Genomic DNA, 26443 nt, shown 5'->3' on the forward strand with positions numbered 1-26443 from the left:
ATCTTGAAGGAGACATCCCGAGTATTCTGGAAAAACATTAACTCATTTGGCAATTAAAGCTGAACTCTATTAGGAAGCCTGGGCTAAACTACTATTGTTCAATTAAAAGTGTACTGGAACTTAGAAAATTGCCACATTGTTTACATGACTAATTTTATTTTATTCTACCTGTTGGTTTTAAATACCATTTTAAATCAGTTGCAATTTAAGAGTATATTTTTTCTTATAATTTTTTTCTCTTTCTGGTTCTCTTTTTTCAAAATGATGTGTAATAACAATACTAATTATGCAATTATATATTTTTCATAGATAGTTTTTAGGGTTCTTGTACACAGACCTGAAGAAGTCTAGAAGGATGAAAGCGATCTTTGTTAACAATAGGTTATGAAAATAGAATATGATTTTTACAATTGATTTTTTACATGCAAAGTGTATATGTATATCTTTATATATATATTTTGATTGCCACATGGACCTGATACATTCCCAGCCATGTCGTATATTGTCTTAGATAAAATCATAGACTTAATAATCTAGTTAAATAAGAGGTACCACAACATTCTAAATTTTATTTAAAGTACATAAGGGTTGTATTATTATGAAAGCTACTAAGTAGGGCAGGACCAGCTCGAATGTCACACTGATGGAGGAAGGGATGTGAATTTAACATGTGTACCAATAACAATTTGTTTTATAGCACAATAAATAACTCCAGACTTTAAAAAACACACCAGCGGATAAGGCTCCAATGCTTGTTTACTCACAATTTATTTCAATAAAAAGTCCACAGGTACCAGCAAAAACAGGCAAAAGTCCAGTAAGCATGTGTTCTTTGCTTACTGGACTGTTGCCTGTTTTTGCTGGTACCTGTGGACTTTTTATTGAAATAAATTGTGAGTAAACAAGCATTGGAGCCTTATTTCCTCCGCTGGTGTGTTTTTTAAAGTCTGGAGTAGTTCTGCAATTGTCTCCATTTCGTACAATAAATAACTCCCTTGCCTGATAAAAAGTATATACACACACATATATATATATATATATATATATATATATATGTATGTATATATTTAGAAAGCTTGTGAGGAAACTATTACTTTGTTTTTGTTTTACTTGGATCGCTTGCCTGTGTACTTAATAAAGAATTTTTGACTGGAAACAGATTGCCTGCCCTGCTTGGATTACTTTCGAATACTTAGTAATTCTGTACAATTATACATTATTTATTTATTTATTTATTTTTTTTACTTAAGACGAGTTTAAGTTTGCTACTTCTACTACTATTGCCTGATCTCATTAATATACAGTGATTAACTAGAGATCTATGGACTGAAAACAGGGCCTGTGCTAGTATTTTGGGGGCCCCCAGCAAGTTTCAAGTTGGGGGCCCTACCCAGGAGATTATAAAAAATGTGACCATAGTGCCATCATGCCTCCTTCCCTATCAAGCTCATGCAGCACCATTTAACAATCACTGTGTAGTATTATTACATTCAGACCATTAAAAAGACTTGAAATGTCAAGGTACACACTGGCTGGCATTTAGTACCAATGTTACATTAAGACAAGCCCCTGTACCACAGTAAGGTAGCCACTCACAATGGTACACACACACACACACACACAGTCACACACACACACACACACACACACACACACACACACACACACACACACACACACACACACACACTGAGTGGGACTGCACAGAGGTGCAATAGTTAACTTTGTCACCCCCCCCCCCCCCAGCAAGAGGCTCTCTGGTTCAATTCTCAGCTGGGGTACCTTCTGTGTGGAGTCTGCATGTCCTCCCTGCGTTCGTGTCGTTTCCTCCCACATTCCAAAGACATGCTTCTGCAGCATTTCTCCTTGGGCCTCTGGTAAAAATAGGCTCTGTCCTAGTCTGACTTTCCCGGTCAACAAATGTTAAATAAATAAAATTTAGTACCAATAAATTATGACAAGCCACTGTACCACAGCAATGCAGCCACTCTCAAATATACACACACACACACACACACACACACACACACACACACACACACACACACACACACACACACACACACACACACACACACACACACACTCTGACTGGCATTTAGTAGTAATGTTGTTACATTATGGCAAGCCTCTGTACAGCATCAAGGTAGCCAGTCCCGCAGAGGTACACAAAGACACCCACACAGACTCCCTCACACAGGACAGAGACACAAGGCAGACAGTTACACAGACTCGCAGACAGGACATAGACACCTACACATGATGGACAGTAAGACTGAACATTAAGAATTTAAAATACTGGGCTTATGAACTAATAATGATGCTAGAATAAGATTTTGCAGTAGCATGCGTTGTGTGACCCCACATACTTTGAAGAACAGACCAAAACTAACAAACATCTGGACATTGTGCAACATTCTCACAGCCCCTACCAACCTCCTAACCTCTCAGCATAATTCCAAAGTTGAAAATAACTGCAGAATAAAGGAGTAACATCAAGGATAGTTACAAACACTGCTATGATAAACTTAGAAAGCTATTAGAATAACAGGGATTGCATTAGCATTCATTACAAGAATCAGTACATTCTGCAGAACTCTCATAGTCCCCCCAAAAGTCTCAGCACAATTCTAGAGGAGGTACAAAAAAAAAGACAAGGACGTAACATTAGGGGGTTTAAAACATTGTACAATTCCAGTCAAAGCCCCCCCCACCCCCAAAAAAAGAAAATGCAAAACAAAGGCATAACATCAGGGATAGTTTGAAACTTTGATATGATCAACTTCGATAATAAAACAGGGGTTGCACTGGCACGCATTAAGACATCAGTACATTCTGCAGAATGGTCACAGCCCTTACCCCCCCAGTATCTCAGCTCAATAAATCTGGATGAAGTGAAAGTAAAATAAAAACACAAAGGCATAGCATAAAAACAATGTGCTTATCAGCAAATATATATGCTGGAATAACAGACTATCAAGTAAAATGCATTGCGTACCCCACATGTTTTAATGAAAATAGATAAATACCAGGCAAACATCTGAATATTGCACAACATTCTCACAGACTGTAAACCCCCCCCCCCCCCACACCAACCTGTCAGCACAATAACTCTAGACAAAGCAAAAAATTATCATAGAACAAAGGTGTACCAGTTGTAAATGCTGCCGGAGTACATAATACTAGTATAACAGGGTTTGCATTAGTATACATTAAAACAGCAGCTGTATATTCTGCAACAGTCTCACAGCCACTAACTCCCCTCCCAACCTCTTCAGCACAATAATTCTGGACAGAGCAAAAACATTATCATAGAACAAAGGTGTAGCATCAGGGATAGTTGCAGACATTGCCGGTATACATAAAACAAACTAGCAGAACAGGGTTTGCATTGGTATACATTAAAACATCTGTATATTCTGCAGCATTCTCACAGCCACTATCCCCTCACTACCAATATTGCAGCACAATTGTACACAAAACAAAAATGCAATATTGAATACTCTTATGCAAGACTAGATAAAAAAACGACATCAAATCTGGACATTAATGACAAACAAGCCTTCCTTCCTCAGTCTCTTAGCAGAAGAAATCTGGACAAAGATAAAATAAAACTGTTACAACTACAGCCCCTCACCCCCCCCCCCCCCCCAACACACAAACAAATCATCTAAGTGTAACAACTCTGCAGAAAAAAAATATTATACAATCCTCTCTCTAGGTTTCCTCCCCCCCAGCAAAGAATAAAGTTAAAAATAAACCCAGCAACTTACCTTTTCTGCAGTTGATAGAAGGCTGCTACTAATCCTCTGCTTGCTTCTACTACAGACAGACCAGACCTGTTCAGCCCTTTTAAATTGCCCTCAAAAGAACAGTTTTTCAGATCTTTTAGAAATTGCCCTTACAACGGCAGTTAAAATAGAGTTGCTTTGCTGGTCCCAATGTCATTCCAGCAAAACCTGCATCCTCCATCCATCCTCACAGCATACCTCTCAACATCTTAGCATGAAAAATCTGGACAAAGCCAAAAATAATAGGGGTACAAATGCTTAAAAATAGGGACACTTTTAAAATATTGATTATATAAACTTACAAACTTGCTTTCAGACTTTGCTTTAGCATACATTTTTCTGAAGGATATAAAGTCTAAAACTTAAATGTATCTGCTATTTTTTAGTGACTTCAGTACTCATTGCTGTATAAGAAAACCACAAATTTTATGAAGAACAAACCAAAAATATAAAGCAAAAATCTGGATATTCTTAAAAGCTTTGTCCAGCTACAACAATAAAATATAGATTTCCAATTGAGAAACCTGTCTCTAAGCAGTTTGTTTATAGGTTTATTCAAAGACACTAATTCAGAATGTTGCAACTCTTTTTTGTCATCTTTAAGCATTTTTTTCTGAAAGATGAAAAAAATATACTACTGAGTATGGCTGCATCATTGCTTGCTAGTAATCGTACCTTCTGTGCAGTCTTCCTCTCAAAGGGGGAGTTTCTGTTTCAGGTTACTGGCTGGGTGATTTGTAAATTGTTTCAAGCAACAAAGTGTATTAAGCCTAAAAATGTGCGAGTGTACGTTTTGTGGCCCGCGCCTGCATCAGAATGCCAAAGCAACCACAACTGTAGACTTGAATGCTTCTTGTCACTCTTGGTAAAGATATTCTTAAAAATCTGGGCAGTTCAGATATTTGCCTAACGTCGACAATCAAAAGAACTGACCCAACAGACCACATATTAAGGTAAACCCAATCAGGAAGCTAGAACTTGCTTCTTGATTGCTACAGCCATTTAGGACCCTTGCTTCACTGAAGCAGACCTGATTGAGAGCAGCTAACAAGTAAAGCAAGGGACCTGATTGGCTGCAGCCATCAAGGAAGCAAGTTCTTTCAGGGGGAAAAAAAAAAAAGCGGAATTGTGTGACGGCACTGCCGAATGAACAAGTGATTTTGAAACCCGCAGCTGCTTCATATGGGGGCCCTCGTACGTGGGGAGATAATCGGGGGCTCCCTGTGGCCGCGGGTTTGGCGGGTGCCTAACGCCGGCTATGACTAAAAATCTTCCACACAGAGAAGTTTCTTACACTGCTTTGAATTAGAAACTTCAGATCAAGAACTGTCTCTGAATCTTATGAGAATGACTACGGTAAATTTCTTAGTCTCCTGAATTTACTTTTTCTTATTGAAGTGTGTGTGTGTGTGTGTGTGTGTGTTTTGGGAGTATAGCCTAAAGACATGCGACTGGAGCATTTCTCCCCGGGCTTTCGCTGAAAATAGGCTCTGTGTAGCCTAGTCGGACTATCCCGGTCAACAAATGTTAAATAAAATAAATAAATAAATAATAGCTCTCAGCTGTTGCCTCATATTTTTGGTCTTCTCCTCATAACATTTTGTAGTTTTCTAGTAAATCTTTGACGATTAGAGTCACTAAAAATGACAGACACTGAGAGCACAGCTCTCACCTTCTTACTTGCAGAATCATGGACAAATCTACAAATAATAAGGGACAATTGGGGACACTCTTTTCCCCAAATATTAGCATTATTAACTTCAGAAGTTGACAGAATAAGAGAATGTGAACTAACATGCACTTTCTGAAGTAAAACAAACTAATAAATCTAATTGTCATTATCTGTAAACTCTAATTACTGTCTTTATTACATGCAATCCTTTTCTCCCAAAACTGGCAGTTGTTAGATGGAATTAGGTGGGACAGAACAAAATTTTTAACCAAAATCAGTGATGTTCCTGAAAACTGGGGGTAGCTGAGAGGTATGCATTTTCAGCCACAGACTTAATATCCTCCAGGAAAAGGTTGATAATTTGATAGCTGTTCTAGCAAATTCTTAAGTACATAAAACCAGTATTAAAAAATGTCCCTTTGCTCCTCAACATTCTTTGGCTTTGCTCTTGATGTTTGTTCTAAGAAAGTAAGGGGTTTGCACAGACAAGGGGTCCTTCTTCTCTCAACATCAACTTTAAACAGTATTTGAAGTAACCACTGACCTTCTCTCTAAATTTTTATGTTAAGCTGGCAAAAGTTTGTAGCTTGGCCTTTAATGTAAATTCACATCAAGTACTAATTCAATGGCAGGTATTAGGTGAACTGAATATGAGCATGTGCTCCTTTGGCTGTGTGGTAATTGCCCTCATGACATCTACTGGTTTATGGATGAAAATATTCCCATTGTTAGATCTGTGGTAATCTGTGAGGATTTTTACATATACAGCAGTGCTGTATGAAGTTGCATATGATGTCTATGATTTCTGTACATATGAGGTTCTCTTTCCAGTCCTTTTAGGTGGGAGAAGGCTGATAGTGTAGCTTTCTTTACAGAACTCATCAAGGTATACAGGACTTAATATTTTGTCTGTAAAAGTCCAAGAAAAAAGATCCAGCAGTATGTGTGTGTGGGTGTGTGTTGGGGGGGGGGGGGAGCCAGAAGGGATAAGCCAAGCTAAAAAAATCCAGCTTGGGAAATACTGTTCATAAAAAAAAAAAAAATCTCACATAATAAAAAAAGAAAAAAATCTGTCACCTTGACATGCTTTCTCCTCTCAGGAACCTACTCTTTAGCAGGCTCTCCCCATCGACAAAAAGGAAATCAACACTTATTCCAAATTAAGAATGTAACTCAAAAAGTATTTCTTCATCCAAGCCAAACATTCCTGGTTTAACACAGGACATATTACCTAACCCATCTCCCTTCGGAGTTTCTTCTCCTCCGTTGAGATTTACTGAAGACTAACCCAGTTTAGACACTTATGTATATTGTACATTACAGTCTGTCTGATTGTACAATGCAATGTGCTTGTTCACTACAATGTACATACACAGGTTTTCTATGTAATCAGGCTGAACTACTCCATTATTGCTTACATTTCTGTATTTTCTGCTTGCGAAATTTGCCATATAAATGGACAGTTGGCTATTGGTTTAGCTAGGCAGAATGTATAAATTTATCCTTGCATCTGACTATATACCAAAAAATACTAAAAGCTGGTGTTTGTCAAAAGGTATAACCAACTTCTTTCCATAGTCTGTTTGGACACAAGATTAATCTTCACAAAATTATTTTTATAAATTGTTGCTGGAAACAATAAATAATATGATACATCTCCTCAGTGTGTAGGAGAAGCATTTTTATTGGGGGCATTTGTTGCTAAGTTTATTGTTTCAGCTTTGACTGGCAGAGGACTTTTTACTGCAAATACTTCTGGCTGGGTTCCATTTATACTGGGTGGCAGCATGGATGATGGGGGGCACAGCAGTACTAGACCTTAGAATGTTGTTGTGTCTTTCGGCTTTGCCCGGTTAGGGGCTGCCACAGCGGAACTCTGGTCCGCTAATGATTGGTAGTTGATTTTTACGTGCCGAGTTACCAGCCCTGATGCACAACCTTCACCGAAGGTATGCCCATTCACGAATGTCTCCACGCAGAAGATGCTCTAGCTGAGAACACAAACTGAAAAAAGCTGGCTACATCCCTGATTCTGTGCATACATCAGAATGTGTAATGGTGGGATCTGTACATCTGTTTAGCAGTAATGAATTCTTACTCTGTACAGATGTGTGTTTGCAGCAGTCATATCAAACAATATCATTCAGTGTATAACGGCCTGCCAATTTTGTGTGCATGAACAATATGGGCAGTTTGGCTCCCAGTACTTTAACAGTTACAAGTGCTAAGCATCTATGAGAACAGCCAATGTACTTATCTTATACAGTCTTATTAAAATACTTTATCATTCAATTACTTTTTCAAAAATACTAACATATGATTACTTCTTCAGAAAAATACTTACAGTCTTTATATTTAGCTTCTGCATAATGTGTTTCAGTCTTCAACTGTGTTTTTGCATTTTGCATTTCCTTCTCAAATGCCTAGATTATCAATAAATAAAAAGACCTTATAAATTTACCACAAAATGAAGTGCCATTTTACTGTTTATAAAATACTTTCATATTACTGTACTGCAAAAGTATATTTTCCTACTCAAATGCCCATCTGAATGAATCTTTATGGTTCATTTAAACAGTCTTATAAAATCAATATTTTTAAAGCAACAATAAAAGACAATGCTTGTGATGAATGAATAAGTACAACATTCCTATGTCTGTATCATGGCATTTGCATCTGTTGGCTTTAAACATACATAGTCACATGACAATTATTCAACCTAATTGTACGTAATTTGGTTACTCTGTTTTATTGACAAGTAAGTAAAATGGTCACTTGGGTACTTTTTCAGTCATAACAACCTAGTTCAGGGAACTGAAAAAAAAAACACCAACAATAACTACACATGTTAACAGCACTGTCATCTTTGACATACCATGAATATTTGGATATATAATATGGTTAAAACAAGAAACTTAAAATACAGCCCTGAACTTACCAGAGTGCAGGTCTGTGAATTCCAGAAGTAAGCCACGTTGAACTTGTATGCCAGTACACCAGCATTTACATTTTAGTCACAATAATGCTTTCTAGAACATGGAGTATACCGATAGCAAAGTGTAAGTTAATAGTCTAACTTCACTTATAAGAGAGTTCTAAGCTCTTGAACGAACAACAGTAAAGGTACAAGTAGCACAAATCAGGGAGTACTGTGACACTGTAAATATGACTGAAGAGGATCTTATCATTCTAATTCTTTGACAGTAACGGTATAATGCAGGGATATGTAGAAGTCCAGGTTTAAAAGCCTGCAGATTACTGTGCCAGCAAACAGAGTCACTCATGTGATGATATTTCACCATTCAGCCTCATTAACAGAGATGCAATGATGTTGTTTGTTGTCAATCCATGTCACAAACCTACAGATGTTATTTTTGGAGAGGAAGTAAGACTACTTGTCCCAGGCACTTCCCTTGCCAGTTGCCCAGTAAAATATCCAACTACAGAGGAACAAAGAGTTGAAAACTTTACCAACAGATTTGTGGCTATGAGTGAAGAAGTTCTGATGTGGATTCAGCCAAACTCCTAAGCACTAATTTTCTGTTTGAGCAGAGGAACCAGGCAGGGGTATCATTTTTCCCATTTATTTGCATTATATTCAGAACCATTGGCAAAGAAAATAAAGGACTCAGAAATTTAAGGATATAATTGATACAGTAGAAAAGAAAAGCTGGCTCTATTTGCAAATTATATTATTTTATAAACCACGAAGAACAAAATCCACAAACTGAAAATCCACAAAGGTTTAACCAAAGAGAAATGAATAAAAAACTTTTAATACAAAGTTAACTGTTTTCATTCCAATACAATTAATAGGAACTTTGTCAGAACTAACTGATACCCCCCTACCTCTTGAATACTCTAAAACATGTGACCCTGTTTAAATAATCATTGGTATTTAAAAAAACACCAAAACACTATTCAATGCAATAACATATAAAATGCTAAAATAAAAAATATATACATGTATAAATAAAATTGCAAGTATATAAGTGTTTGCACCTCAAAGTATTTCAATTTTAAAATGGGATTTATGGACACTGTATCGATCAACTCTGAATAATATGTAGCATGCAAATAAAGTTGCTATTTCAGTTTGCATTTACTAAGGTTTTCCTCCATAATGACATTGACGCCCCTTATATCAGCTAGAATCTGTTCCAAAAGCAAAAACTTAAACCAATGATCTTGTACTCCCTCCATATGCCTAAATAAGTCATTGGTAGTCATTTATTTTCATGTCTAAGTTGTACTCACAGATTGTATTTCTAACTTCCTTACAGTTTTTCCTACATAAAATGCGGGACACAGCTCACAAATGGCAACAAATACCACATTGTTTGAATCACAAGTGAAATGACCCTTAACTGTAAAACTTTTACCATTTATCTCAAAAATATCCATATACTTAATGCAGATACATCAAGTGCAATGTTCGCACTTAAACATACCGTGAAATCAATTACAATTAGCACTATTAATTTCGTTACCCCTCTCCAACAATTCCTTCATAGACCTGTATCTTCTGTAAACCAAGTTCAGTTTATTACCCTCATTTTCAAACACACCATAACCTGATGAATAAATACACCGGTTTTACATATGTTAATAACTACAGTGTCCATGGTGAACATAGAAATAAATGCTTTACCTTTGTTGACCACAACATAACTTTGACCAGTTTGACTGTCCAACCTTTCCATTGTGCCATGTGCCCCATTCAACAGGGGCACATAAACACCAGTCACTGTCCTACAAATCACCTCACCCTCTATTTCGTCCACAAAATGCTTAGGATATCCTCTATTCAGAAACATACTTGACAGTATCTTACATTCTCGTGTGAAAGTATCATCCTCTGTTATCATTCGTGCCAACCTCACCATCTGCCCTTACACGGCTGCCTTTTTTTGAAAGATGGGGTGACAACTATCATAATGTAAATAATTGTTGGAAAATGTGCTTTTACTATGAATACTGGATGTAATTCTATGTCATTTTGGGAAGGGAATTTTATTTTTGGAAGTTCGTTTAAAGATTCCTTTTCATTACACACCCATTTTTAGATGATATATTCCTTCTATGGAATGATACAGTTGAGAACTTATTACAATTTGTGGAATATATCAACAATAGAGTTGAATTTTTAAATTTTAGTCACAATTATAGTGGTGAGAAAACTGTTTATTTTGATGTACATATTACCAAAGACAGGGTAAATAATAGATTTACATCCAGCATTTATAGTAAAAGCATGTCATCCTCCCTGCTAAGATCCGACCATAAAGAGGTCGCTTTAGAAGTTACCCCCCCCCAGCTAGGGTCAAACAAAAAAACTTCTTCAAAGCTGATTACAACCTCCTAAGGGAAGGTTAAAACAGTTTCAAAAGCCTCCTCCCCCTCCATAGGAACTGGCACATATGTCCAAACCTACACCAAAGAACTATATATATATATATATATATATATATATATATATATATATATATATATATATATGAAATATATATATATATATATATATATATATATATATATATATATATATATATATGTATATATGAGGATTTATATAGCTGCATGGAATCAGGAATGCCAGACAGGACAAAAGGACAAAATCATTCTCCTCAAGGAAGAGTAAATCTGTCTGGTGGACATCTGCAATAAATAAACTCTATAATAAAAGAAAAAAATTGTTCTCCAGGACCAAGAAGGAGCAAGAGCCTAATTGGAAGCAATCTCTGCTTAGCCTGAACAAACAAGTAAGAGCATTAGTAAAATCTTCCAAATTAAACTTTGAGTCCAAATTGGCCACATCTACTAAAGACAAGCACAATGCCTTCTTCACATATGTCCGCAACCTCAAAGGAAGCACTCGGAACTGGTGGTCAAGAACACCATGTACACAAACAATGGTGGTCAAGAACAGCATGTACACACACACTGTAGGTACAGCCAACCTGCTGACAGACAGATTCAGTGAAAACCTCACCCCTCTGTCCCCAAATCAGTAAATCAGGTCATCCCCAGCACCTGGCCCTCCTCCCCTTATCTCTACGGAGCAAGTCATCAATGCCCTGTTAAAGGCAAAAAATACAGCCTTCCATGGGACCCAGTAACATCCCAGGCTGCATCCTACAAGAACTCATGCAAGAACTTGCAGCACCATTGGGCACCCTAGTCAACCAAAGCCTTAGTACTTGCTTCATCCCCAGCTGAGTGTAGGACAGCCTCTGTCATCCTTTGCACAAAGGTGGAACATCCACTGATCCAGGAAATTACAGACCCGTCAGCCTAACTAGCCTGATCTGCAAAGCCATGGAATGGATTATCATGGACCTCATTAACAAGGACATTTGCAACTTCCACTCGATTCCACGCAGTTTGGTTTCATCAAGCAGAGGTCATGCCTGTTAAATCTGGTTGACGTCTTTGAGACAGTCACCAAAGCCATAGACAAGGGGAAGACTGTGCACACAGCCTACTATGATCTGGCCAAAGCCTTCAACACTATTCCCCACTCGGGAATAACAGATAAACTCTCTCAACTAGGCATCAATCCATGTTACCAGAGAGGTAGCAAACTGGCTCACTGATAGAACCCACCTAGTCAAAATAGGGGAAGCCACCCCAAGCAGTAGACCCCTAACAAGCTATGTACCCCAGGGATTGGTCTTGGGGCCTCTGTTGTTTTGGATATACTTTTCTGAGGTGCAGGCCAAAACTAGCGGGCTATGGCTGACCAAGTTTGCAGATGACTACAAGCTGGGCGCTGTCATCAATTCCCCTAGTGATGTGGACATCCTTCATGAGGGTCTCGCCCAAACAAGTGACTGGTTCCAGAAACATGGCCTCAAATTGAATGCCAAAAAATGCATCATCATCCCCTATAGGGAGAGTGACATCCCCACAAATTATCACATTAATAACAAGATCCTAAGCACGCAATCAGTCGTGAGGGACTTGGGCACCCAGGTTGATAGCAAACTGACTTTTGACCATCACATTTCCTCCATTGTATGGAAAGCTTTCTACGTGGGCCACCTCATTAGTAAGGGTATCTCATCCACAAGCAAGAAGGTCATAAAGTACAGTTGTGTACACGTACCATAAATGTAGATGTTCGAGTGTATTCACTTTTGCAATCATTACATTTGCCCTCAGTCGGCCTGATTAACAAAGTCTTGGGTCTTGCATCGGTTGCTGTCCCTTCCTCCATGACGTCAGGTCGTCAGGGGTATAAAACATGCAGCCAACGCCATTACATCAGTTTTTCTTGCCCCAAATGTCAGGTGCCCATTAATGGGGAGCAAATAAAATTAAAAACACAAAATTATACCTCCAACCAAAAGCAAATACACCAAAAAGGCTTTTAAGCATAGTAAAGGAAAGTAAAGGAATAGCCAGAGAAAAGTAGGGGGCTGGAGGGAGGGTAACCAGGACTGCAACAGAGGGAGGGTAACCAGGACTGCAACAGTGAATACACTCGAACATCTACATTTATGTTAAATGTACACAACTGTACTATGTTATTCGTGTTTCACTGTTGCAGTCATTACATCTGAGTAGATTCCCAAAGCTATGGTTGGGAGGAGGAGTTTGAACAGCATTAGGGCCAGCTATAAGGCCCCACAAGACAGCAGTGGCAAAGCCAGCTTTGAATTTAGAGAAAATTGGTAAATGATGATGCTTGGTGAAAGTATGCACAGAACTCCAGGTAGCAGCTTCTAGAATATCCCTGGTAGGAACACCTCTGAGAAAGGCTGCAGGAGTAGATGCAGCCCTGGTGGAGTGAGATCAGATTCCCTGGGGGATTGGTTTTCCATGGTGCTTATAGCAGAAATTAATGCAATGGCTTATCCACTTAGAAATGGTTTGTTTTGAAATAGCCTTCCCCTCTGCCCCTGCAGCAAATGCTACCAGCAATTGTTCAGATTTTCTTCGAGATTTAGTCCTGTCCAAATAGAACTAAGTTGTCTGTGCACATCCAAGGAATGCAGAATCCGTTCCCCTTTGTTCTGTGGATTGGGAAAGAAGGTTGTCAAATGAATGGACTGATTAAAAGCCACACTGGAAACCACCTTGGGCATGAAGGATGGATTGGTCCTGAGAGATACCCTGTCCACATGAAAGATGATGAAAGGCTCCACTGCCATAAGGGCCTGTAATTCAGATATTCTTCTAGCTGAAGTGATTGCTAAAAGGAAGGCTGTTTTCCAAGAAAGAAATTTTAAGACTGCAGTAGCAGCTGGCTTGAAAGGAGGTAGAGTGAGCTTCTCCAAAACAAAGTTAAGATCCCAGGCAGGGTTAGGAGCTCTCCTGGGTGGTCTCAAGTTTTTTGCTCATCTGAGATGCTGCTTGAGCAGAGGATGAGAGAAGAGGGGTGGTTCTGTGTTATAGTGAACTGAAATAGCTGAGGCGTGGATTGTAATAGAGGAAAAAGACAGGCCCTTGTGAAGCCTCTCAGTTAAGTATTGCAAAATCGGAGGTAAATTGGGCGCTGCTGTGCTCATCCCTAAAGACTGGTTCCAGGCACAGAACCTTTTCCATTTGTCAGCATATGATTTTCTAGTATTAGGTCTTCTTGCCTCCAAGATGACATCCATCACAAGTTTGCTGAGGGATGATAAGGGTGAATTTAAGTGATTAGCCAGGCTGCAAGGTTCAATGTTGGAAGCTGAGGTGCAGAATTTGATTCTCCTCCTGAGACAGCAGGGAAGAGATCTGAGGCAGGTACCATGGAGATATTTGACACACATTACGCAGGAGTAGGTACCAGTGTTGGCGCGGCCAGTCTGGAGCAATCAAAATCATCCTTGGTTTGTCCTGTTTGACTTTTAGCAGAACTTTGGAGAGCAGAGGCAGAGGGGGAAAGGCATAGACTGATAGGTTTTTCCAGGTGAAGAAGAGAGCATCCACTTTCAAGGCTTGCTTATCAGGAGTCCTTCTGCAAAACTTGTCCAACTGGTAGTTCTGGGGGAGGGAAATAGATCTATGTCTGGGCTCCCCCATTTGCTTGTCAACACGTTGAAAATCCATGGTTCCAGTTGCCACTCGTATGGGTCCATGAGTTTTCTGCTTAGTCCTTCTGCCAGTGTATTCAATTTTCCTGGCAGGAATTGAGCATGTAGGTACACTTGGTAGCTCAATGCTGTGTTCCACAATGCCATGGCTAGTCTGCAGAGGGGGTAGGAATGTGTACCCCTCTGCTTGTTTATGTACCACATAACCATTGTGTTGCCCATCTTTACTATTAGTTGTCCTGGAATATAGCCCTTGAAGGCTATCACAGCGTTCTGTATAGCTAACATTTCTTTTTGATTGATATGTAGGTGCATTTGATTTGGGTTCCATTTGCCCTGAATGCATTTCCCTGCCAGGTGAGCCCCCCATGCATAGTCTGATGCATCTGTAGTTAGGGTTTGGATGGCAGGGGGTAGTGTGAATGGCAGTCCCTTGTTTTGGTGGCAGGCCTCTGCCCACCATATAAACTCCAGGCATAGGCAAGGTATGATAAGAATCAGTTTCCAGGCTGTGTCAGTGTTGACTCCACAGACATTTTCAGTACCACTGTAGTTTCCTCATATGCAGTCTTGCATATGGAATTAGAAGAATGCAGGAGGCCAAGAACCCCAAGGCTTGCAGTATTTGTCTTGCAGATAGCAGGGTTTTTGTGGCCACTTGTTTGAAGTAAGTTACCAAATGAATTTTCTACTCTCATGTCAGGAAAGCCATCTGGGCAGTTGTATTCAAGCTTGCACCCAGGAATGTAATCTGTTGACAGGGTACCAGTTGTGATTTCTTTTTGTTTATGGTGTACCCCAGACAAGTTAGAACCCTTTTTACAAACGCCAGATGATTTAGAAGTATTCCCTGGTTTTCTGCCTGAATTAGACAATCGTCCAGGTATGGATATATTTGAATATTTCTTTGCCTGCAAAATGCAATAACTGGAGCCAGGCACTTTGTGAATACCCTGGGTGCAGTAGACAAGCCAAAGGGCAGTGCAGAGAACTGATAATGCAAGTAGCCTGCTTTGAAGCGTAGCTATCTTCTGCAAGATTCTCTGATTAGGATGGGCAGGTATGCTTCTTTTAAATCTAGAGTTGCCAACCAGGCATCTTTGCCTAGCATAGGAAGTAACTGGTGAAGAGTCAGCATCTTGAATTTTGGAATCTCCAGAAGGGTGTTTAGAATAGACATGTCCAGGATTGGACGCCATGATTTGCCCTTTCTGGGTACTAGTAAAAGCCAGGAATAGAAACCTTGTCCCTTTTCCTCTTCTGGTACCGGTTGAATAGCCCCCATGTTTAAGAGGGAAAGTACTTGTTTTTGAGCCTCTGCCCACTGATATGGGGGCAGGTCTGGCCACCCGTTTGGTGTTGGCAACGTGTGGAAAAGAAATCTGTATCCCTGGGACACTATATTTAAAACCCGTTTGTCCTGGGTTATGAGTTCCCAGTTCTTTGTATGAAGAGTAATCTTTCCCACCAAAGGGGCGGTTAAAAGGTAAGTGCTTGGTAATTTTAAAAGGAAGTAATTGAGACTGTTTACCATGGGGGGGTGTATTGTTATTTTCCCACTGCTTAGTTCTGAGAGTCCCCTGGGACTGAAACCTGGGGTTTTTGCTGTGTCTGGGTTTGGCTTGAGAGGATCTGGAAAGGGCTGGAAAAGACCAATTCTTAGTAGGCCAGTACCTACTAAATCTTGGAGGTTGCACTTGTAAGAAATCTTTAACAATTTGCATACATTTAGCTTTATCTTTCATCTTTTTTAGAACGTTTTCAGCCTTATTGCCAAACAGGCGGTCCTGATTTAAAGGAGCATCCAACAATTTAGCTTTAACATGATCAGGCAAAGACTGCTCCTTAAGCCAAGCATGCCTTCTAAGCACAGACCCAGTGACAACAGCCCTGCAGGAGGCCTCTAAAGAATCAAAACCACATTGCAAAGTATGTTTTCCAACTTGCTCAGCAGAATGCATTAAATCCTGTAAATCTTTATTTTCTACACAATCAGGAATCAACATAATTTTCTGTTTAAGCAGTCCAATAATATGCTGTTGATATTTTAACATATAAAATTGGCAGTTTAAAGCTCTGATTGCAATATAAACCTTTTTACCCCATCTATCCAGTGCCCTGGAGTCTCTATCAGAAGGGGTAGGATTTTTAGCAGTAGAAGCCTTAATGCCCTTGGGCCCCTGAGAAATGGTTTCTGGATCTGCAACAGGATTTTTGAAAAGGAACTTGTAGGACTCAGGAACCCTGTAGTATCTGTCAGGTTTACTAGGAGCCAGAGGCAGGGAATCAGTGGCCAAACTAGATTCCGAGAACACATCATCAACAATGTCTAGTACAGGAGGTATAGCCAAAGGCCTATGCTGAGGTAGAAGAAGGAAATCCCTAAGCCTCTTTTTTGAATCAGAAAATTCCTGACTTTCCCAGTGGAAATGCTCCCTTAAAGTATGTAACGTTTACCCAAAAGAAAAATCCTCAGGAGGAGAAGCAGAGGGAATGGAATCCTCTGCATCAGAATCCTCATAAGTAGGTATGGACAAATCCAGGTCATTAGAAGAGTCAGAAGAAACAGAATCTTGATCAGAAGATTCATAATCAATTTCAGCCTTAGGCCTCTTGGGGGGGGGGGGTTGATTACCCCTGATTAGAGTAATTAGATCTTCAGCCATATTGATCATTTGTTTTTTAGCCATAGGGGCCTGAGTTTCGTTTTTTTAGACATAGATCGAGATTTAGGCCTTAGTAATGAAGGCAGAGTCGATTTAATATGCAAGTCTGCAGGCCTGAATACACCTTCAGAAGCCGGTGCCTGCACAGCGACTCTGGACCCATCCAAGGTGCAGACATCCGCGGGTTCCATAGGTGAAGCATCTCGCGGCATACTGGACTCTGAATGGGTTTCAGTAGAGGCCTGCGAATCAGAAGTAGCGGGTATCGGGCTGCAAAAGCACCTCACTGAGTACTGGCGACTGGCTTAGAAGAAGCGTCGTGGCAGTTTTGCACCTCGGCAGTCTGTCTCTGTCTTTATCTTTGCATTTTTTCAGAATCCAGGTAGTCGGATGGCTAACTGACTATATTTCTTGATAATTAAACTGAGAACTGAAATATTTAGAGGCAAAAATGTACCGACGACAGATACTGCTCTGATTAAATAAAGCACAAAATCGACAGCAAGGTACTTTGGGATCAGGGCCTAGGCAAGGAATACAGTACAAATTAAACTCTTTATGAGGTATTTGCTTTCCACAAGTAATGCAATTATTAACTTTTACTGATATCGGAAAGGAGCAAGAAAAAGTTTCCCCAATGGGGTACTTAGCTTTAAGTTGAAGACTTTGGTTCTGAAACTCGAAAACAAAAATTTCAAGAGTCAGCCAACTGGCACTTGTGAACTGCTTCTGTTTCGGGCACCGCACGGCAAAAAAGACTGATGTAATGGCTTTGGCTGCATGTTTTATACCCCTGACGACCTGACATCATGGAAACCAGTCTGGAATAAAAGCCTTGTCCCCTTTGTTCTGCTGGGACAGGTTGAATAGCTTTGATACTGAGAAGAGAAAGTACTTGCTTTTGGGCCTCAGCCCACTGGTTTGGGGGGAGATCTGGCCATCTGCATTGAGTGAAAGTGGAATCTGTATCCCTGGGCAACAATGTATAAGACCCATCTGTCCTGGTTAATGTACTCCCAGCTTTTGGCATGCAGTGCAAGTTTCCCTCCTAAAGGTGCAAGTACTTGGGCAAGGCTTGGAAGAATTAAGGATAAGTCATTGTGAGATTTTACCATAGGAAGGTGGCTTACTACTCCCTGTTTTGGATGTGGGTGCCTTCCATTGCTTAGATCTGTGCATACCCTGAGACTGTAGTCTTGGTAGTCTGCTGCCCCTAGGTTTGGACTGAGAAGGTCTGGGAGGAACTGGAAAAGACCAGTTTTTTGAATGCCAATGCCTACTGAATCTAGGTGGCTGTACTGGTAAGAAATCTTTAACAGTTTGCATAGATTTAGCTTTTTCCTCCATCCTTTTGAAGACTTCTGCTTTATTGCCAAATACACTCTTGGTTTAAGGATGCATCTAGTAATTTTGCTTTGACATCATCTGGCAAGTTTTGTTCCTTAAGCCAAGCATGCCTTCTAAGAACAGACCCAGTGACAGCAGACTTGCAAGATGTTTCTAAGGCATCAAAACCACATTGCAAAGTATGTTTACCAACTTGGTTAGCAGAATGCAGTACCTCTTGTAAATCTTTATGTTCTGCACAGTCAGGAATCAACATCATTTTCTGTTTAATTAGATCCATAATATGTTGCTGATTCTTTAACATATGAAACTGGCAATTTAAAGCCCTGATGGCAAGAGTAGCGGGGGTGTATACCCTCTTATCCCATCTGTCTAAAGCCCTAGAATCCCTGTCCAAAGGGGTAGGATTTTTGGCCATTGCAGCCTTAATGCCTTTAGGTCCCCTGGGAAATGGTCTCTGGATCTGCAGCAGGATTCTTAAAGAGGAATTTGTGGGAGTCAGGTACTCTGAAATACCTGTCAGGTTTCCTGGGAGCTGGAGACAAAGTATCAGGGGTAAGGCTGGATTCCAAAAAGACACCATCTACAATTTCAAGAACAGGAGGGATAGCTAGAGGCTTGTGCTGTGGCAAGTTTAAGAATTCCCGTAGTCTCTTTTTGGACTGAGAGTAGTCCTGGCTCTCCCAGTGAAATGCTCTCTAAGGGTATGCAGGGTTTCACTAGTGGGAATGGAATTCTCTGTATCAGAATCCTCATAGGGAGATAAGGGTAAGAACTGGTAATCAGAAGGGTCAGAGTTATCAGACTCTTGATCAGAAGAAAATCAGTTTTTGGTCTTTTACAGGGGGAAGGCTGACTTCCCCTAATTAAAGTAATAAGGTCTTCAGCCATTCTACGCATTCGTTTTTGTGGCATGTGGGCCTGAGAATGCGCTTTGGTCATCAGCTTCCTAGGCGTAGTGTGAACTTTAGGCCTGAGAAATTCGGTATGTTTGGTTTGAAACAAAGTCGTCGGTTTAATATGAAAATCGGTAGGCCTGAATACACCCTCAGAAGCTACTGCCTGCACAGCGGCTCTAGACTCATCCAAGGTAGAGACATCCACAGGTTCCATAGTCGAAGAAGAATCTAGCGGCATACCGGACTCCGAATGGGTCTCAGTAGAGGCCTGCGAATCTGTAGAAGTGGGTATCAGGGGCTGCAAAAGTGCCTCACTGAGTACAGGCGGACTGGCGACTTGCTTCATGGTAGCATCGTCGGCAGTTTTGGACCTATGCAGTCTGTCTCTGTCTTTATCCTTACATTTTTTCAAAATATCGGTAGTCGGATGGCTTATCGAAGCCATTCTGGAATACGAAGATTGAGAGAAAAAGAATTTAGCAACAAAGATAGCCCGATGGTGAACAGTTCGGGCGCTGAACAAGGCATAAAACCGACAGTGAGGAACGTCGTGGTTTGGGCCTAAACAGGTGATGCAGTAAGAATGAAAATCTCTGTGCGGTATTTGCTTTCCACAGGCAAGACAATTATAATTTTTTTCTGACATCGGTTAGAGCAAGAAAATAGTATCCCCAATGGGGTACTTATCTTTAAGAAGACTTCAGGTCCGAAACTCGATAAACAAAAATTTCAGGAGGCGGCCGGCACTTGCGAACTGCTTCTGCTTCGGGCACCGCATGGCAAGAAAGACTGATGTAATGGTGTTGGCTGCATGTTTTATACTCCTGACGACCCGACATCATGGAAGAAGCGATAGCATCCGACGCAGAAATCCCAAGACTCTGGTATTCAGGCCGACTGAGGGCTACCTGCAGGCAGATAACCCAAATGTGATGACTGCAACAGTGAAACATGAAGAACATCTGGATGGGGAAAGTACAGTTGTGTACACTTACCATAAATGTAGATGTTCGAGTGTATTCACTGTTGCAGTCATTACATTTTGGTAATTTGCTGGCAGATTTCCCTCAGTTGGCCTGATTAACAAAGTCTTAGGTCCTGCGTCGGTTGCTGTCCCTTCTTCCATGACATCAGGGGTATAAAACATGCAGCCAATGCCATTACATCAGTTTTTCTTGCCCCAGATGTCAGGAGCTACCCAAATGGGGAGCAAAAAAAAAAAAAAAAAAAAAATATATATATATATATATATATATATATATATAAAAAAATTTAAAACACAAAAAAATATACTTCCAAACAAACAAATACACCAAAAAGGCTTTTAAGCATAGGAAAACAGGGGGCTGGAGGGTGGGTAACCAGGACTGCAACAGTGAATACACTTGAACATCTACATTTATGGTAAGTGTACACAACTGTACTATGTTCTTCGTGTTTCATTGTTGCAGTCATTACATTTGGGTAGATTCCCAAAGCTATGGTTGGGAGGATGGATTTATACAGCATTAGGACCAACTATAAGGCCCTGCAGGACAGCAGTGGCAAAGCCAGCTCTGGATTTAGAGAAAAAAGGTAAATGGTAATGTTTGGTGAATGTATGAACTGAGCCCCAGTTAGCAGCTTCTAGAATGTCTCCGGTATGAACACCTCTGATAAAGGCTGTAGAAGTAGATGCAGCCCTGTTGAAATGGGATCTGATCCTCTGGGGGATAGTTTTACCATGGTACATACAGCAGAAATTAATACAATGGCTTATCCATTTGGAAATAGTCTGCTTTGAAATAGCCTTTCCCTCTGCCCCTGCAGCAAACACCACCAGTAGTTGTTCAGATTTTCATAGAGATGTTGTCCTGTTTAAGTAAAATCTAAGTTGTTTGTGTACATCCAATGAATGCAGAAACCCTCCCCCTTGTTCTGTGGATTGGGAAAGAAAGTTGGCAAATGAATGGTCTGATTAAGAGCCACACTGGATACCACCTTAGGCATGAAGGATGGATTGGTCCTGAGAGACACCCTGTCCGCATGAAAAATAATGAAAGGCTCCACTGCCATAAGAGCCTGTAATTCAGAAATCCTTCTAGTTGAAGTGACTGCTAAAAGGAAAGCAGTTTTCCAGGAGAGAAATGTTAAGTCTGCAGTAACAGCTGGCTCGAAAGGAGGGAGAGTGAGTTTTTCCAATACAAAATTGAGGTCCCAGGCAGGGGATGGAGCTCTCCTGGGAGGTCTTAAGTTTTTGGTCCCTCTGAGATACTACTTTAGCAGAGGATGAGAGAAGAGTGGAGGCTCTATGTTGTAATGAGCTGAAATGGCAGAGGCATGAATTTTTATGGAAGAAAAGGACAGGCCCTTGTGAAGCATCTCAGTTAAGTATTGTAAAATCTGAGGAATATTGGGTACTGCTGTGCTTATTCCTTGTGACTGGTTTCAGGCACAGAACCTTTTCCATTTGTCAGCATAAGATTTTCTAGTACTAAGCCTTCTCGCCTCCAAAATGACATCCATCACAGACTTGCTGAGGGATGCTAAGGGTGAATTTGGGAGATTAGCCACGCTGCAAGATTCAAAGTTTGAAGCTGAGTGTGCAGAATTTGGTTGTTCTCCTGAGACAGTAAGTAAGGTGTCTGAGGCAGGTGCCATGGTGGAAGGTGTGGCACATTGCACAGGAGTGGGTACCAGTGTTGGCGAGGCCAGTCTGGTGCAATCAGAATCATTTTTGGTTTGTCCTGTCTGACTTTTAGTAGAACTTTGGAGAGCAGAGGCAGAGGGGGAAAAGCACAGACTGATAGGTTTTTCCAGCTGAATGATAGAGCATCCACTTTCCAAGCTTTTTTGTGATGAGTTCTTGTGCAGAATTTGTCCAACTGATAGTTCTGGGGTGAGGCAAAAAGATCTATGTCTGGACTCACTCATTTGCATGTCAACATGTTGAAAATCCGTGGGTCCAGTTTCCATTCGTGTGGGTCCATGAGATTTCTGGTTAGTTCATCTGCCAGAGTATTCAGCTTTCCTGGCAGGAATTGAGCTTGTAGTTGTGTTTGGTAGGTCAAGGCCATGTTCCACAATGCCATGGCTAGTCTGCAAAAGGGGTAGGAATGTGTACCCCCCTGCTTGTTTATGTACCACATAACTGTGGTGTTGACTGTCTTTATCATTAATTGTCCTGGATGAAGGTAGTCCTTGAAGGCTGTCAGTGCATTCTGTACAGCTAGCATCTCTTTCTGATTGATATGAAAGTGCATTTGATTTGGGCTCCATTTGCCCTGAATGCACTTCCCTGCCAGATGGGCTCCCCAAGCATAGTCTGATGCACCTGTAGTTAGGGTTTGGGCGGCAGGGGGTGGAGTGAATGGCAGTCCCTTGTTTTGGTGGCAGGCCTCTGCCCACCACAGGAACTCTACTTGCAGGCAAGGTATGATAGAAATCATTGTTTCCAGGCTGTGACAATGTTGACTCCATAAACTTTTTAAGTACCACTGAAGTTTCCTCATATGCAGTCTTGCATATAGAATTAGAAGAATGCAGGAAGCCATGGCTTGCAGAATTTGTCTTGCAGACAGCAGAGTTTTTGTGGTCACCTGTTTGAAGTAAGTCCCAACTGAATTTGCTTTTCTGGCATAAGGTAAGCCATCTGGGCAGTTGTATTCAAGCTTGCACCCAGGAATGTAATTTTTTGAGAGGGTACCAGTTGTGATTTCTTTTCGTTTATGGTGTGCCCTAGACACGTTAGAACCCTTTTTACAAAAGTCAGATGCGTTAGAAGAATGTCCTTGTTTTTTGCCTGAATTAGACAATCGTCTAGGTATGTATATATTTGAATATTTCTTTGCCTGCAAAATGCAATTACTGGAGCCAGGCACTTTGTGAAGACCCTGGGCGCAATAGATAAGCCAAAGGGCAGTGCAGAGAATTGGTAATGCAAGTAGCCTGCTCTGAATCAGAGGCATCTTCTGAAAGATTCCCTGATTGGGATATGCAGGTAAGCCTCTTTTAAGTCTAGAGTTACCAACCAGACATCTTTGCCTAGCATAAGAAGTAACTGCTGAAGCGTCAGCATTTTGAATTTTCGAATGTCCAGAAATGTGTTTAGAGTAGATAAGTCCAGAATTGGACGCCATAATTTGTCTTTTCTGGGTACCAGGAAAAGTCTTGAATAGAAACCTTGCCCCTTTCCCTCTTCTGGTACTGGTTGAATAGCCCCCATGTTCATGAGGGAAAGCACTTGTTTCTGTGCCTCTGCCCACTGATCTGGGGGCAGATCTGGCCATCCGTTTGGGATTGGCAAACTGTGGAAATCAAATCTGTATCCCTGGGCTACTATATTTAAAACCCATTTGTCCTGGGTTATAAGTTGCCAGTTTTGTGGATGAAGTGCCAGTTTCCCCCCCAAAGGGGCGGCTAAAATGTAAGTGCTTGGTGAGTGTAGAGGGAAGTCGTTGAGACTGTTTACCATAGGGAGGTGCCTTGTTGTTTCCAGATTTGGAGGTGGTGGTACCCCATTGCTTTGTTCTAAAAGTCCCTTGTGATTGAAACCTGGAGCCTTTGGAATGTCTGGGTTTGACTTGAGTGGCTCTCGAAGGAACTGGAAAGGACCAGTTCTTAGTAGGCCAGTGCCTACTAAATCTTGGAGGTTGCACTTGTAAGAAATCTTTCACAGTTTGCATAGATTTAGCTTTATCTTCCATCTTTTTTAAATCTTCTTCACCCTTATTACCAAAGAGATGGTCCTGTTGTAAAGGAGCATCCAACAATTTTGCTTTAAAATGATCAGGCAGAGTTTGCTCTTTGAGCCAAGTATGCCTTCTTAGCACAGACCCAGTTACAACAGCCCTGCAAGAGGCCTCCAAAGAATCAAAACCACATTGCAAAATATGTTTTCCAACTTGTTCAGCTGAATGCAATCAATCCTGTAAATCTTTACTTTCCACACAGTCAGAAATTAACATCATTTTCTGTTTAAGCAGCCCCATGATATGCTGTTGATATTTAAGCATATGAAATTGACAGTTTAAAGCCCTGATTGCCAAGGTTGCAGAAGTGTAAACCTTCTTACCCCATCTATCTAGCGCCTTGGAATCTCTATCAGAAGGGGTTGGATTTTTAGCAGTAGAGGCCTTAATGCCCTTGGGACCCTGAGAAATGGTTTAAGGATCTGCAATAGGATTTTTGAAAAGGAATTTGTGGGAGTCAGGAACCCTGTAGTATCTGTCTGGCTTACAAGGAGCCGGAGGCAGAGAATCAGGAGCCATACTAGATTCTGAAAAAAACATCATCAACAATGTCTAGAACAGGAGGGTATAACCAAAGGCCTATGCTGAGGAAGAAGAAGGTAATCCCTAAGTGTCTTTTTAGATTCAGAGAAATCCTGACTTTCCCAGTGGAAATGTTCCCTTAAGGTTTGCAAAGTTTCCCCAAAAGAAAAAACCTCAGGGGGAGAAGCAGAAAGAATGGAATCTTCTGCATCAGAGTCCTCATAAGTAGGTATAGACAAATCCTGTTCATTAGAAAAATCAGAAGAAATAGAATCCTGTTCAGAAGATTCATAATCCATGTCTTGCCTAAGCCTCTTAAAAGGAGGGGGTTGGCTACCCCTGATCAAAGTAATTAAATCTTCAGCCATTTTGATAATTTGTTTTTTAGGCATAGGGGCCTGCACATGTGACCCAGGCATCGTTTTTTCAGACATAGATTTAGATTTTTGCCTTAGTTTTGAAGAAGGCGTCAGTCTAATATACCAATCTGTATGCCTGAAAACACCCTCAGAAGCCAGTGCCTGCACAGCAGCTCCGGACCCATCTAAGGTAGAGACATCCGCGGGTTCCATAATTGAAGCATCTCGTGGCATACCGTACTCTGAATGGGTCTCAGTAGAGGCCTGCGAATCAGAAGTAGCGGGTATCAGGGGCTGCGAAAGTGCCTCACTGAGTACCAGCGAACTGGTGACTGGCTTAGGAGAAGCATCGTCGTCAGTTTTGGACCTCGACGGTCTGTCTCTGTCTTTTTCTTTGTGTTTTTTAGGTATTCCGGTAGTCAGATTGCTAACCGACGACATTTCTGGATAATTAAATCGTGAGCCAAAATATTTAGAAGCAAAAATATACCGATGTTTAATAGTGCGTTGATTAAATAAAGCACAAAACCGACAGCAAGGTACGTTGTGGTCAGGGCCTAGGCAAGGAATACAGTACAAATGAAAATCCTTATGAGGTATTTGCTTCCCACAAGTAATGCAATTACTAACTTTTACTGACATCGGTAAGGAACAAGAAAAAGTTTCCCCAACGGGGTACTTAGCTTTTAGTTGAAGACTTCGGTTCTGAAACTCAAAAACAAAAATTTCAGGAGTCGGCCGACCGGCACTTGCGAACTGCTTCTGCTTCGGGCACTGTGCGGCAAGAAAGACTAATGTAATGACGTCAGCTGCATGTTTTATACCCCTGATGACCTGACGTCATGGAAGAAGGGACAGCAACCGACGCAGGACCCCAAGACTTTGTTAATCAGTCTGACTGAGGACAACCTGCCACCAGATTACCCAAATGTAATGACTACAACAGTGTAACACGAAGAACATCACAAAATACACCCCTGGGATTCCACCTGTGTCTCTACTGGACAGGGGCATCGGGTGCTGACTTGGAACATGGGATAAATTCTTGGCTAGGCTTCTAAGGGCCTCAGGGACAACAGCCTAGTAACGTCCTATGATGCTATGCATTATGGTGGCTGCCAAAAAAGCAGTCACTAGAAAATGGAAATGAAAGTCTAAACCAACTGTACTTGAAGTAGTGAATATAGTAACAGAGATAAAACAGCTGGAACTGGGATCTTTAGAAAAGGGTAGGAGCAAATTACAAAGAAAGAAGACAGAAATTGAATGAACAATGTAATGTTTGACTAACAGTGCCTGGACAGGTTATAAGTGATGTATAATGCTTGCAACTAAAATTATGTTAATACAGTTTTTTTTCATTTATATAAATGTATGACTGCCTACCTCAAAAAGTGATAATTTAATAAAGATGTTTCTTGTTTAAAAAATATA

General features: G+C 40.7%; 1 protein-coding gene across 1 annotated transcript in view; it reads right to left on the reverse strand.

The window, feature by feature from the left end:
• The window catches only part of LOC122804001 (protein mono-ADP-ribosyltransferase PARP9-like), a 1237155-nt gene that overhangs the window by 588732 nt on the left and 621980 nt on the right, over positions 1–26443 (reverse strand). Inside the window, exon 6 of the mRNA XM_044073682.1 lies at positions 7778–7886. Coding sequence (XP_043929617.1) covers positions 7778–7886 — 109 coding nt within the window. The remainder of the gene's footprint in view (positions 1–7777; positions 7887–26443) is intronic.

The sequence above is a fragment of the Protopterus annectens genome, chromosome 6.part0 (genome assembly GCF_019279795.1).
Source record: "Protopterus annectens isolate FY-2018-M chromosome 6.part0, PAN1.0, whole genome shotgun sequence".
In the NCBI taxonomy this organism is placed as follows: Eukaryota; Metazoa; Chordata; order Ceratodontiformes; family Protopteridae; genus Protopterus; species Protopterus annectens.